This window comes from Myotis davidii, unplaced genomic scaffold (genome assembly GCF_000327345.1).
Source record: "Myotis davidii unplaced genomic scaffold, ASM32734v1 scaffold1330, whole genome shotgun sequence".
NCBI lineage: Eukaryota > Metazoa > Chordata > Mammalia > Chiroptera > Vespertilionidae > Myotis > Myotis davidii.
In genome coordinates, this window is record NW_006283826.1 from 2,251,843 (window position 1) to 2,264,272 (window position 12,430).

Genomic DNA, 12,430 nt, shown 5'->3' on the forward strand with positions numbered 1-12,430 from the left:
TTGATTACTGTGTGTCTTGATCAAAAAAGTTTGAAAAACACCAGATCAGAGGCTCTCTCAGTCTCACCCAGCCCAGGATGTCACAGGGGTGGCTGCGCAGCCCACAGAGGGCTGGCAGAAAGGCCTGTCTCAGGCAGAACTGGAGTCCAGCTCCACTTATGAGGACTCTGCCACACTCAGTAGCCCAATTCTGATGAGGAGCTATGAACTCTGAAAAGCAATGAAGAACCTAAACTCACATGCTCACTCTCATGCACTGTGGGGGGCAGGGGAAGGGGGCAAAAGAGGTATAAATCGGTACAAACTTTTTGGAAGGCAAACATGGCAATGTCCACCAGAAATCTTAAAATACATAAATTTTTTGCTGCAGGAACCACACTCCTATGCAGTCTCACTAAAGGAGGAACCCAAAGGTAACACTCAGAGTTAAATGTCCAATGACAGCAGTGGTTGGATAAATGGTAACAGTATTCAGGCCTTAACATGTATTGACAAAGATGTGTATGATACAGCCTTGTAATTAGGCACCATTTCTTTTTTTTTAATATATTTTATTGATTTTTTACAGAGAGGAAGGGAGAGAGATAGAGAGTCAGAAACATCGATGAGAGAGAAACATCGATCAGCTGCCTCCTGCACACCCCCTACTGGGGATGTGCCCACAACCCAGGTACATGCCCTTGACCGGAATCGAACCTGGGACCTTTCAGTCTGCAGGCTGACGCTCTATCCACTGAGCCAAACCGGTTTCGGCAGGCACCATTTCTTAATGGCGCACTAACTACGAGCTGCTTCTCACTGTAGGTAGAGAGAAGTCACCCTGAAGCAGGTTTTGTCTGTATTGCATGATTGACAGGCCACTCTTAGCCATGCAAATGTTAGGTGAGTCAACAGCATTGTGCTAGAGTAAGGAATAACATGACCTTTATCACTGTTTAACCAGGGGTGATTCTACCGCAACACCTCCTTCCCCTGAGAACATTTGCAAATACCCAGAGACATTTCTGTTTGTCATGAATGGGAGAGGGATGTTACTGGTATCTAGTGGGTAGAGACCAGGGGTGCTAACAAGCATCCTTCAAGAACAAGTCATTCTCCAATTCATGGTCTCTGTTGATGCTGATCACAGCCCTGATCAGGATCTGCTAGCAAAAAAGAATATAAAAGAGCATGCAGGGCTGGAGGGGAGAGGATCTGGGCCAATGACCTGTTTCAGATAAGCTCTGTTTTGTTCACTGATGCATCCTCAGCCCAACTGGCACAAAGTAGTCACTCAATAAATACTTGTTGAAGATTGCCTGTTGAATCCAGCAAGGGCATCTGTGGTTATAACTTTCTGCCTGACTGTGCCCAGCTCATGTACAACAGTGGCACCTTGTGGTGGGAACTGAAACAACCACACAGATGGACCAATAACACTTTTTGGCGGATGTTTGCAGAGCTGATCCCATAACACGGAAAAGACCGCAGAGTTTGTGGAAAAATCACAAAGCTAGAGAGAAGCAGGAGGCCTTAAGAGGATGGTATCTGCTGTCCTGCTAAAAAAAGGAGGCAGATGGGAATTTGAATAATTTATACGAAAGATCAAAGAAATAGGACGATATATGTGGATCCCAAACTGGGATGTCACAGAGGTTATTTTGTTAGATTTTAAAGAAAACACAACGGGTTTCAAAATAATATGGATAAATAATCCTAATTCTATTGCTTAAAGGTAGTATACACATACTTATTGTTCTGGAAGAAGTATACCAAAAACTATACCAAAATGACAACAGTAGGTCCCTAGAGAGTGATGCTTAGGGTAGTTATTATTATTTTTATGTTTTCTGAGTTATTTTATAAAGAATGTATAATGTTTATGTAAAAAAATAAGAAGGTAGATGTTGACCCAAATTACGACAACACTTCAGAATGTGTAAGGTGAAACGATTCTGGTCTCCTACACACATCTCGTACTTCCAGTACCTGGACCCTAATTTTCCAGAACCAAATGTCCCACAACCTCCGAAGGTCTCCTTTGGAGCCAAGTTCCCAGAAGCTGCGCTAACCACTTTCGAGTCCCAGGCCTCTCCTCTGTTCGCCTGCGGCATTTACCACCCAGAGTTGATTCTGTCTCCTCCAGGCCTGCGGCTGAGGTCACAGGAACCTGGAGGCCCTGTGGCAGACGTCCAGCCTGCTCACCTGACAAGTGCACGTTCCGGAGGCAGGAGAGGGAGGCATTGAGGCGGGCACATTCCTCCTGGTTGGCTCCGTATTTCTCCACGGTTTCACACACCTGCTCATCCGTCATCTCCAAGAGGTCCTCCAGGCTCAGCTGGCCTGGGGTGATTTCCTAGGGAGGGAAGAGTATGCAGACGTCAAGTGCCTAGAGTGGAGGAATGAGGTCTGAGCCTCCACACTGCCCTCTAGTGGTACCTAGCTGAACACCCCGCACTGTGTGAATGGCTCCTTGGTGTAGTTGGGTCTTTGATTTGGGCCTCAGACAGGCTTGGGTTTTCTCTCAGCTATGCCACTCATTAGCTAGATGACCTCAAGCAAATCATTTAACCCATCTAGGGCTCACTTTACTCACCCAAAATGAGAATCTTAAATGCACATACTGTGCAGGGAAGCACGTGTGCTTAGCACATGGCTCCATAAAAGCTGCAGTTTATTCCTTATCTGTGTCCCCATGCAGCTTCTAAATTCCTTATGATCGAGACTCTAATGCATTTATCTTTGGAGGCCCTCCGTGCCTCCTGCTCAGCTCCTACAGTAGTGACTTGTCCCAAATTCAGGGTGAACCCAGAGCAGACAGCCCAAGTCTCCTGATGGCTGTCCTCCACTCTCTGATAGTCTTAGGCAGGTGACCCTTGACCGCCACCAGTAACCATCCCTCCTTCCAGAAAGGTTGTGTCCCTAGACCAGCCGTGGGCAAACTAAGGCCCGCGGGCCGGATCCAGCCAATTTGAAATGAATAAAACTATTGAAAAAAAAGACCGTACCCTTTTATGTAATGATGTTTACTTTGAATTTATATTAGTTCACACAAACACTCCATCCATGCTTTTGTTCCGGCCCTCCGGTCCAGTTTAAGAACCCATTGTGGCCCTTGAGTCAAAAAGTTTGCCCACCCCTGCTCTAGACACTATCATATGGGTACAGCTTGAAATCTGTCAAGCTTCCATATTTACACATCTATAAAAAAGAGTCTTCATTTTATAGCACTAAATGGTATCCAATGTTTTTACATTTATTATCGTTATTTTTATTGATTAAGGCATTACATGTGTCCTCATCCTCCCCATTCCCCTCCCCCGCCCCATTCATGCCCTCATCCCCCTGGTGTCTGTGTCCATTGGTTATTTGTTGTTGTTATTCAAATAAGAGTTTCAGATAATTGAGGATGGAGATTCTATCTAGGTCAATACACAGCATGCGTGTGCCCTCTTGTGGCCAGATCTGTGTATTACAACAAAATCAGACATTTTCCCCCTACACACACACACACACACACACACACACACACTAAACTAGCAACCAAGAAGAGGAAAAGTGTATAGCACTAAAATTCTACCCAAAAAAGATGCATGCAAAAGCCATGAAACCCAACTGGTGCCTATCAAACTCGCCAGGGCAGGGGACAGAGAGAGCAATAACTGAGTGGCTTAGAGGCTCTCTCAAACAGGAACATCTTGCAGGTAAGCCCCACTTTATGAAAGGTCACCGACCAGAATCTGAAAGTACAAAATGACTCATATTTAGAAGGGATATTTCCCAACATAAAAGAATTATCCTCTTTGTTGCAGGATACACTTTTGCATTTTAATCTTGTAACTTACCTCCCAAAATATTCAATTTACACTGAGGTTTAAGGACACACACACACATCACAGGAGTAATGATACTAAAAATGGAGAAAGCCTTGACAAACCTGGGCCAAAAGAGCAGATGGACTTCTGTTGGATAAATAATTAATAATAATAATAATAATAATAATAATAACAATAACAGAAATGAATGTAGCACTATTTTTAGTGCTTTTCATGGATTTTTTTTTAAAAAAGGCAGACCACATAACGTAGGTACTTTCATCATCATCATTAGTCTATAACTAGGACACTAAAATTCAGAGAGGTTAGAACACCGGCCCAAAGTCACACAGTAAGTTTGAACCCAGACAGTCTGTCCTAGTAGCTTTCTCTGTACTTGTAGCTCCTCCAGAGAAAGGGGCCCTTTGGGGTACACACATGTGAGCTACAGACAGAGAGCTGGGACCCAGCTGTCCTCACCCCTGGCTGGTGGCCTTGGGCTCATGATTCTCACTGATTAAGGTAAGAACCAGAGCTTGGGTACCTGCAGGCAAGGGGAATCAAAATGAGCAAAGCTGTGAAGCTTGGGAGCCTGCAGGGCCCAAATGGGGAGCAGAATTCAGTTCACTGCCACCCAACAGGAATTCATTTCAGTGTGGTAAGCAACTCCAATTTTTCAAGAGAAGGCAGAGATCTGGGGTTTTATGCAAACGCTTTCAACTTTTAAATACTGGCTCAAAAAAAATTTGAACACATCAGCCAAGCAAAAAAATGTCTGTGCATCAGATACCGCTTCAGGCCATCATTTTCAACCCTTGGTAGAAGGTCTGTCTCTACCTAATTTGTCCTGTTTGATAAATAAATGGTCCCAAACGCTTCTGAAAAGTGCACTGGGCCATGCAAATAGAATGCACTGTTTGTACTTACACGGGGCTGTTCCCATTAAGGATATTCACACAAAACTGCCAGCCTGGGAATGAATTAAAGAAACCGCGGCTCATACCCCGTCTGGTGTGCATGTGAGATGGGGGTGGAGGAAGGGGCGGGGGGGTTGCGTCTGGCCCAGGATTATTGGATCTGGTGGGTTCGGGCAAGATCACATCTAGGCAAGGTCTGAAAAAGACAAACGGTGGAAGAGGATCTTCCAGGCCACTTCAAGGAGGAAGTAGGGAGCCCCTTACAAAATGGTACATGCCCTGCAGGTAGGGAGGCGCCCCTTTCCTCCCCAGGTCAGGGAGGCCCTGGCAACCGGAGAATGGGGGAAAGACAGTGCTTTCCATCTCCGCCAACCCCACCCACTCACTAGTGAAATGAGTCCCTTCCTCTCTGAGCCTTGGTTTACTGCTCTGCATAATGGGGTGATACTTGTAACTACGTCAAAAGGTTGTTGGAAGGATTTGAACAATCTCGACACTTGAGATGCTGCATGGAAAGCCCTCTGCACAATGCCAGGCACCAAAGATTTGAGGTGAGCTGGTTTCATCCAGAAAGGCTCAGCCCAGATGCTGGAAACAGTGATGACTCAGGATCCAAGAAGGCAAGGAAACCCCACCATCCTAGGGACTGTAACCATGTGCTCCACTCCTTGAGGGCGGACACAGACAGCACGAGCTGGCTCTGTTTTGCCATTGGAGAACCTGCTGCTTCCAAAGTTTGCAACAACAATAACAATAATGAGCTGACCTCAACCGATTGCTGGTCGGTGCCTAAGTACGAGCTGGACATTTTATCGGGATCATCGTATTCTACACGCCAGCCACTTCAGAAGAGGAGACAGTCATCACCCCATTTAACAGATGAGAAAACTGACACCCTGAGACTGTGGTGTCCAAGACGATGGTCCCTGCCACAGGGATTAACATTAAATATGACTGGAAGTTCAGTTCCTCAGCCACACGCACTAACCACAATTCAAGTCCTCGAGAGCTACCCGTGGCTGGTGGCCACTGCAAGGGACTTAGCATAGACATTAAATATGTCCATCCCAGCAGGAAGCTCTGAGGTAAAGTGACTAGTTAATGAGTGGCAGAGCTGCAATGGCCCATTCACAGAGGGTCTCTGATGCCTTCATCCAATCCATATTTACTGAGGGCCTACTATGTGTCAGGCACAGCCAAAACCCCGTTACCCAAGGGACTGGCTGCTGGCCAGGAAGAAGCAGAGGGCAGGGGCCGCCGCCGGTCACCTCCAGGACTTCCTTGCGCACGTCGACGATGCGGAACCAGTGCCGGAGCTGGGGGAAGCCGTCCAGCTCGGCGTTGCGCTCCTGCAGGGCCACCTTCTTCTTGCAGGACAGCTGCCGGCTGAAGTACTTCACCAGCTTGCTCTGCAAAGACACAGGAGGACGCGTCTCAGAGGCACTGCCGCCAGGAAGACAGAAGAATCTCCCACGGTCCCCGCCCCGCCTGAGCCCCATCCAACTCCATACGCTAAAGGAGGGGGACACGCACTGGGGCCACTTCATGGGGGCCTGTGGGCTGCATGCATGTACATCTCCACTGCTCGTGTCCTTGGACCCAACAAGTCCACTTCCAGGACTCACCCCACAGACACCACGTCCTGTGCACAAGGACTGTGCGGAGCAGCAATTTTCCATCCTTTTCCCCTTAGCCCAGTGGTCGGCAAACTCATTAGTCAACAGAGCCAAATATCAACAATACAACGACTGAAATTTCTTTTGAGAGCCAAATTTTTTAAACTTAAACTATATAGACAGGTACATTGTGATTCACTTAATGAGGGTTCTCCTAAGGCTTAGGAAGAGCCACACTCAAGGGGCCAAAGAGCCGCATGTGGCTCGTGAGCCGCAGTTTGCTGACCATAGCCTTAGGGCACATAAACTACTGAAATTCTTCAGCACACCAAAAATATGTATTTTTGCCAATGTGACAACAAGAAAGAGTATAATTTTGATTCATTCACACCGAATGGCTATTGTGTTGGCTGTTGTCACTTTTTTATTCAACAATCTAAGGGAAAAGAGGTCAGTGCCCCTGACTAAAGAGTCAGGTGTTGCATGTTTTAAAAACTGTTGTGGCGCACGGGGTGAAACAGCTGGTGAACGGTAAGGGAACATTTCTTACCGTTCAGTGTGCAATGGCAAGAGATGCAAACACTCTGAGGGTCCATCAGTAGGAGACTCATACATGGGAGTCCACACCCCCGCCCCCCAAAACTCTATGCAGGTAGAACATGAGATGAGGAAGCGTGCTGTGCACCAATACAGAACCGTCTCCAAAACATGTTGATAAATAAGCATAAATACTCTCCCATTCACGTGGGAAATGTTAACACGTATATATCTCCACAATGTAGACACTTTCTGGAAGGATTCCCAACACCCTGGGGAAGGGAAGAGGGAGGGCCAAGAACAGAGGTGGGAGAAAGACTTTACTTAAATCCTTTTGTCCCATTTGAATCTTAAGTCACATGCAAACATGCACAAATGAACAAATGCTTTGAAAACCGGGTGGACCTGAACACATGCTTCTGGAGAGATGCAGTACCATGAGAAAGAAAAGTGTTTTCTTGCTAGTTATGTTAAAAACTAGCAATGTTAAGCCCGGCCAGCGTGACTCAGTGGTTGAGCATCAACCTATGAACCAGGAGGTCACTGGTTCGATTCCCAGTCAGGGCACATGCCCAGATTTCGGATTTGATCCCCAGTAGAGGGTGTGAAGGAAGCAGCCGATAGTTTCTCTCTCATTGATGTTTCTCTCTCTCTCTCCCTCTCCCTTCCTCTATCTCTAAAATCAATAAAAACACATTTTTAAAAAACTAGCACCGTTAACAACAGAAAGGCAATACATGTCTTCAGTGAGCAGAAAAGAAAGTGTGGAGGACACCCCCAAAGCCCCAAAAGTGCAGAAAGGATAACTATTTCAATTTACTTTAATTATTTAATAAATACATGTATTTATTTCCTTGTAAAAAAAGTTGGAACATTTCAGATAAGACCAAAGCTCCCGCTGAGCATTCCCTGTAATGCTGGCCCCTCTCCCGAGAGGTGATAAAGGAGCCCACTGAAGTCAGCCCACCCCGCCAGCCTTTTCTGTGAATGCTCATACCTACATGTAGAAACCGCAGGCTGGCTTTGTCTGGGGTTGGGTGGCTTTCTCACATAAACTGGATCATGCACTATGCCTCTTCCTGCAGTTCACTCTTCCACTCAGTAGTGAGCCTCAAGGGCCTTGCCCGTTAGTTCCCAGATCTGCCTCTCTCTTTTGAATCTTCTGCCCTTTGATCCCAGGGTCAAATGCTCACGATGCATGCAGTTCTGTGATGTCTGCTGGGGCATCTTTGTCAGCTATGATAAAGCATTTTCACCAACAGCAGCCACGCTAGCAGGCACCGTTTACTAGATGCGTGCAGTGTGCCTGGCGCTGTGGGATAAATGCTCTGAAAGTGTTTGTTCATTTTTCAATCCACACAATGATGTCAGCTGAGGCTGGGAGTCTGAGCCTACTAGTCATGTGCTCAGATCCACAGAACTAACGAAGCCAGGGAGGCAGGGTAGGACCTCAAGGCTCCCTCTCTTTATCAGGCTGCTGTACTTACTAGTTTCAGGGGTCCTCCCCGCTGAACTGGAAATCCAAATGTTGGGCATCGGCCCCCCAAGGGCAGAGGGTCCAGCTCATTTTGGGATGCTTTCCGTGTATTGTGGGAGAGGTAAGTATCTGAATTCCAGTTCTGAGGCTTCGGGGAGTCACATCAGCTCCCTGAGCCTCCATTTTCTCATCTGTAAAATGGGCCTGCGGAGGCATCATATGCGATAATGTCTGTGCAGAAGACAAGCTGAGTCCTCCCCACATACACACAAACACCATTCTAACCAGTTGTGGAAAGGGGTGCTTGGATTCTGGAGAGGAGTTTCCAAGGTCACGCTAAGACTGGACCTACCATCCCAGGAACAACAATCAAGGGGCGTCCACACTGCGATGCATTAGCAGTGGGGGAGAGAGGGAGGGGTTTAGGACACAGGTGGAGTGGGGAAGACATGTGGGGAGGGCAGCCACAGGTCCAGGTCTTAAACCAAAGGAACCAAGAATCACCTTTCAGGAAATGAGCACAGCTAGTCTGAGCTGTGAAACACCCAGAAAACGGCCCAGAGCGTGAAACTGGACGGGGCAGAGTGAGAAGCACTTCCCAAATGGGGATCCCTGGACTCAGCAGCCTCCCCACCAGGTCCCCAAGGCGGGCGGCTATCGGCTGATAGGGGTTCTCCTGAGCCAATGCTACGATATGCACCTTTTATGAATTATCTAGTTAATCTGCATAGCAACTCAGTGATATAGGACCATTATTGCCCCATTTTACAAGTGGGAAAATCAAGGCCCAGAAAGGTTAAATAACTTGCCCAAGGTCATTGATCAACTAAATGAATGAATCAGTATTTAAACCTAAGTCAACAAACTCTTATTGACACACAAAAAATGTCATGATCTATTGTCAAGTGAGGAAACGCAGCAGCCAAAACAATAGGTACAGTATGATCCTACTTTCTGAATATAAAATAAACATATGTGTATATACGTATATAAAATATTTATATTAAATATGTAGTATACTATATACGTGTGGTATATACATGTTATACATACATATATACATATAATACAATGTTTAATATATATTACATACACATATGCACATATACATATATAACATATACTTAATATTTAATGTATAATTGTATATTAAGTACATTACAATGGGTATATAAAATAATATATCACATATGTAATATATATGCACTATGCATACACAGAGACTATAAAGAAATGCTCCAAAATGTTAGCAGCTGCATCTCTGGGTTATTATAGGTGAGAATGATTTTCTCATTTCTGTGCACTTGTATCTTACAATTTTTCTATAAGCTTGAACTACCTATATGATAATTAGTTACAAATCTCATGAAAATCAGATACTTGCCAACAATAAAGATATGTGGGACATACACTGTATCAACCATTTCATCGAATGCATTTTGAATATATAATCTGTAAATGATATATAGTGTCGATGCCAGGTATTCTGCTAAGCACTACCTGCACATTCTTTCACCTAATCTTCGTGACAATCGCAATAATATCCACATGTGATAGATGAGGACCTTGGGAGCTGAGGAGGAAGCAGCTCTCCCAAGTTACTAGCTACCATTCCCTGTAAGTTCCCTCTTTCCCCAATTTCCTGACGATTAGAATTATCGGACGATGTCTGTTTAAATATCAACCTTTCAGGCCCATCCCCTATAAATCCTGACTCAGTAAATCAAGAAAAGCCCAGGAATCTGTAAAAACACAAGCACCCCAAAAATACTGAGAATCAGGCAAGTGTGAGCATCATCCCTCTTCTCTCTGAATTGTGTAAGGAAAGCAGTTTATTTCTCAGACAAGCTTAAGCATCCAGATCCTTGGGCAACAGAGTCAGGGCAGAAACCTGTTCTGGAAGCCAGGGTGCGGCACCCTCCTGTGCACAGTGGACATTTACCACGCCGCTCCCAGGGCAGAGACCTCGTCCAGGCCTGCAGATTCAGAGAGCAGTCTGCCCCGTCCAGGCCCGAAGGAGCTACCAGTGGGGCCCACGAGACAGATGTGCAAACACGAATCCCGAGGCTGAAGGACGGGAGCCAGAACAGAAGGGCAGCCAGGGTTCAGCATGGGCACCACGGGTGCAAACGAAGAGAACAGCCTCGCGCGGCGCCGTGTCCCTTGACCACAGGATGACAGTGATGGGAGTTCTATGTTTATGCTGAGACAGGCTCTCATTTATTCATTTGAAGTCCCTTTAGGTGCTCTCCAAATGCAAAGAACTAGGGATACAAGATGAATTATGCCCCCTCTGCCCTGAGACAGGGCTATTCCAGGTGTGGCCTGAAGGCCAGGAACCTTGGGTCAGGTATAGAAAACTGAGCATTTAGACATTTGGATAGCTCATTGACAGGCTAATCATGTCTGCTGAATCTAATATTTTCAAAGTAAGGCTTGTATTTCACTTGAGTTTGGTTTTTTTTTTGGTGCCTTCCAGTTTTCTAGTAAATCATTTTATCCTAATTAATACAAGTATTGGCTACAATGCACAAGAAAATAAAAAGCTGATTCTTCCCCACAGAAGGTGGGAGAGGCATTGACCTCTGAATTTGGGGAACTGGGGGCATTGAGCTTAATCTCCTACATCACTAAATAATTTTCCAAATGGCTCCACAGGCCCTGCTTTCGTCATGACAACACTGAAGCTTGTGTCAGATTGTTACTGACATGCTACATATGGGGAAACTGAGGCTCAGAGGCACTGGAATGGTGCCTGAGTTCATACAACTAAAGAGGCACCAGGGTCAGGATTTGAACTCAGGATCTGATTCCCAGTCCTGTGCTCTCTGGTGAAGCAGAGGGTCCAAACAGCCTAGAGGTCACAACTGAGAAGCACAATTAGAAAAGGGCCCTGCCAGGTGTCCTAATTTATTTTTAGGTCACCCTCAATTCGAGTCCATGCAGAGCTAAACTGTAAAGAGTCCAAAGGTTCCATCTCCAAGTGAGAAAAACACAGGGCTTCTGGAAATAGCACACCCACACTGAGTCCCCCTCTCCCCCCGTCGGCGCCTGGACTGCCTGCAAAGTAAGCTCTCCTGGGCCTCTGGTCAGAAGGAACCCAGACTCTGAGGGCAGGAGCTCAGTGATGCAGTGCTCTGTCTCCACACCAGGGGGCAGCCTGGCACCTTCCAGGCAGAAGGAACAATGTCCAGACCCTCCTGGAGCCGAGCATCCTCAAGGCCTTAGTCCTGTCCTCTGTGTTCTCGGGTGCTACATTTAGCAGCATAAACAAAACAAAATAAAATAAAAACAACTTCAGGGTCAAGACGTGTGACAGAACTATAAATAATCATGTCCAAAGTCTCTGCTGTGAAACCAGGAACGTTTCGCTCAGAATCAGGTAAATCTAGAGACCGTGGGGCAGGCCCCTGGGGTCAGGTTTGCTGGAGCCCATCACAGCTTAGGTGCTATGACAGAAGCACACACGAGATCAGAGGTCGTGAAAGCTGGGAGTGAGGACCTTCTAGTGGTCTTCCCTGTAAACCTCATGGCACTGCCAACAGGAGGTTCGCATCTCCCATGAATTTCACACGTGAGGAAACTGAGGCTCAAGTTGTAACATAATTGGCCTTATAATCACAGGGATGAAGAGGCAGGCAGGCTCCAGAACCTTCTGTAGCCCTCGGGGCTGCCTGGCAGCAAGCACCTCATCATTGCTGCCTTCTCTTTAGCAGCCACAGGCTAGCAGCTGAGTTCAAAGCCATGAACCCACAGGGTCCTGCTGCCCAGAGCTCTCTCCCTCCTGTTTTTGGCATAAATGGCACTTTCCTATCCGCCCTGTGACATCCCTTCCCAATGTCACCATCACAGCACCCTGATTTTTTTTCCTCGGTAGCACTCATTCCTATCCCACAAATTATCCTGTTTATTGGTTTCCATGGTTACGCTCCCCCATCGCCACTATCACCCCAGCCCCCCATCAGAATGCCAGCTCAAAGGAGCTCGGGCTTTGCCTGTCCCCACCAACACCCCCACCCCTGTGCATTCAGAGCAGTCCCTTGCATATAGTAGGTGCTCAAGACATTTTCCTTGGTCGTTCAATAACCA

The 12,430-nt window shown here is 46.5% G+C and overlaps 1 protein-coding gene across 1 annotated transcript in view; it reads right to left on the bottom strand.

Moving 5' to 3' along the window:
* Positions 1 to 12,430, bottom strand: part of KSR2 (kinase suppressor of ras 2) — a 272,026-nt gene that overhangs the window by 206,099 nt on the left and 53,497 nt on the right. Inside the window, exons 2-3 of the mRNA XM_015567589.1 lie at positions 5,980 to 6,120; positions 2,185 to 2,335 (exon numbers count right to left, since the gene is read on the bottom strand). Coding sequence (XP_015423075.1) covers positions 2,185 to 2,335; positions 5,980 to 6,120 — 292 coding nt within the window. The remainder of the gene's footprint in view (positions 1 to 2,184; positions 2,336 to 5,979; positions 6,121 to 12,430) is intronic.